The 2230-nt window shown below is 40.0% G+C and overlaps 1 protein-coding gene across 1 annotated transcript; it reads right to left on the reverse strand.

Moving 5' to 3' along the window:
- Nucleotides 1–1434: 1434 nt before the first annotated feature.
- LOC145995119 (uncharacterized) lies at nucleotides 1435–1980 on the reverse strand. The gene has a single exon (XM_083131655.1). The coding sequence runs from the start codon at nucleotides 1978–1980 to the stop codon at nucleotides 1435–1437; it is 546 nt and encodes a 181-aa protein (XP_082987781.1).
- Between the last annotated feature and the right edge of the window lie 250 nt (nucleotides 1981–2230).

The following is a 2230-nucleotide window of genomic DNA, read 5'->3' on the forward strand; positions in this document are numbered from 1 at the left end:
CTTGAAAAATTCTGAAATTTGGCATGGAGGAAGCCCTGCATGAACCTAAACCACAGTAAAAAATCTCAAGTTTTAGACTCAACTCGTTTTGTCAATATGACGTAGCACATGCGAACTCATTTTTGACATTGCTCTGTAAGGTTAAGCTACAGGTATACCTAGAATAATTAATGAAGCCTTTCCTTTTCTTTTTTAGAGTTGGGTTAAGACGACCTCAGAAAGTACTGTAACAGGATTTTAATGCTTGACTTACCAGTAACTAAAATTACAAGGTATGACAATTGGTGATCTGCGAAATCTCAATGCAAATTGTTTCATTTATTTTAATATTTTTGAAAAATAAATATTTTTAAACATTGTTTGATATCTAGAAACATGTACCAATATATGTACTATTTTTTTTTCTAAAATGGTTATACAACCACTATTGGATGGTTTGGTATGGAGTGGCCCTTTTACCAACAAAAGGAGTGTGAGAAATCATTATCCTCGATTTTATTTAAACTCAGCACATATAATCTTTCATTGTAATGAGAAAAAAAAAGATTTTTTTAGTCTCTATCTTCAATTATAATCCCTTCAACTTTTAGTTTTCCTTTTTTGTTTCCATTCCCAAAGCTTCCAGTGTGAGCTTTACTGTCCTAGAAGAAAAATGCTGTATCTCTTCAAATTATGCAATGTGTCTTGAGATTTCACAACGTTAACTGAACAATATGGATTTCAGAGAAACATATGACTACATATCACATTCATATACCAGTACACCAGTATATTAGTAAAATATTACCTGGTTGTGGGCCAAAAACAAGGTTTACTAGAATTTTGATTTTTCAAAAGGGTAAGTTGCAACACCAATTCAAATGTTCTTAAAAAGAAGTTTGATATACACTATCTACCAAAACGTAATTGGGCACCTGTACAAAATGGTTGTCTGGTGGTGCGAACCCTGTTAGAAAGTCGTGGAGCCACCTCTTGCTGCTATAACTTCAGTCAGCCTGACAGGCATGCTCTCGACTAGTTTGTAGAGGATGTCCATTGGAACGCGTCGCCCTTGCTCTTGGAAGATCTCACTCAGTTGGACAATGGAATTTGGCCGCATCCCCCGAGACCTCAACCGCCGGTCCAATGCATCCCAAAGGTGTTCTATGGGATTGAGATCAGGACTCTGTGCAGGCCAGACCAATCGGTGAACATTGTTGTGGCCATACCACTGCATAGTAGCCTCCGAAACATGGCACCTAACATTGTCATTCTGGAAGTAACAGGTGTCCATTCCGTAAAAATGCCACAAGGTTGGGAGCATTTCATTGTCTAGTATTGTAAAGTATGCCTGTGAGTTCATTGTGCCACGAACAACCACCAGTGGTCCCACACCGTAGTACGAGAAACAACCCCACACCAATACTCCACCACTACCAAATTTCCTGGTAGGTACTATACCCTCTGATGGAAGCCGTTCCCCGGGTAGCCGCCAACCCATACACGTCCATCAGACCGAAACAATGTGAATCTCGACTCATCACTCCACAGAACCGCTTTCCACTGCTCTAATGTCCAGTTGCGATGGTCCAAACACCACTTGAGACGCTGAGCTTTATTCACCTTGGTGATATACGGCTTATGTGGCACTGCTCTTCCGGAATATCCAAGTTGGTGGGCCTCTGTTCGCAATGTTCCAATGGAAACTGAGGCCCCTGTTCCTGCAGTAAACTCCTGTTTGATGGCAGCCATCGGCTGTGACCTGTTTTTGACAATTTCACGTTTTAGCGTTCTCCGATCTCTGATAGTCAGTTTTTTCGGTCGCCTGGAACATTCACCATTGTCACAATGTCCATGCATCTTCCACTTACGAAGCACAAATGCTATTGTTGATTTCGGCCTGTTTAACCTTGCAGCTATGGCTCTGTTAGACAGCCCACTAAGGTGGCAGCTCACAATTATGCCCTTATCAAAGTCTGATAGCTCTGCAATTTGCACCATCTCTTTCACAAGTGGTTCTCTTGCTCACAGAGCAACATGAAGGCCACACAAATCAAATTAGATACTAAATGATTCAAATTAGATACTAAATTAACCACCATCATAGGTGGCCAATTACCTTTCGGTAGATAGTGTATATAGTCTAACTTACACAGAAATAAAATTGATGGTGTTTTTATTCCTCCTCTGATTTTTGTTTAAAATATGTAACCCTAAAGGTACATACTTCGCCCATATAATTTTATTTCAG

Source organism: Lepisma saccharinum, chromosome 11 (genome assembly GCF_977018435.1).
Source record: "Lepisma saccharinum chromosome 11, izLepSacc3.1, whole genome shotgun sequence".
NCBI classification, from domain to species: domain Eukaryota; kingdom Metazoa; phylum Arthropoda; class Insecta; order Zygentoma; family Lepismatidae; genus Lepisma; species Lepisma saccharinum.

What these genes read in the sequence shown, in the direction of transcription:
- LOC145995119 (XM_083131655.1), bottom strand. Translation starts at nt 1,980, where the DNA reads ATGGTGCAAATTGCAGAGCTATCAGACTTTGATAAGGGCATAATTGTG.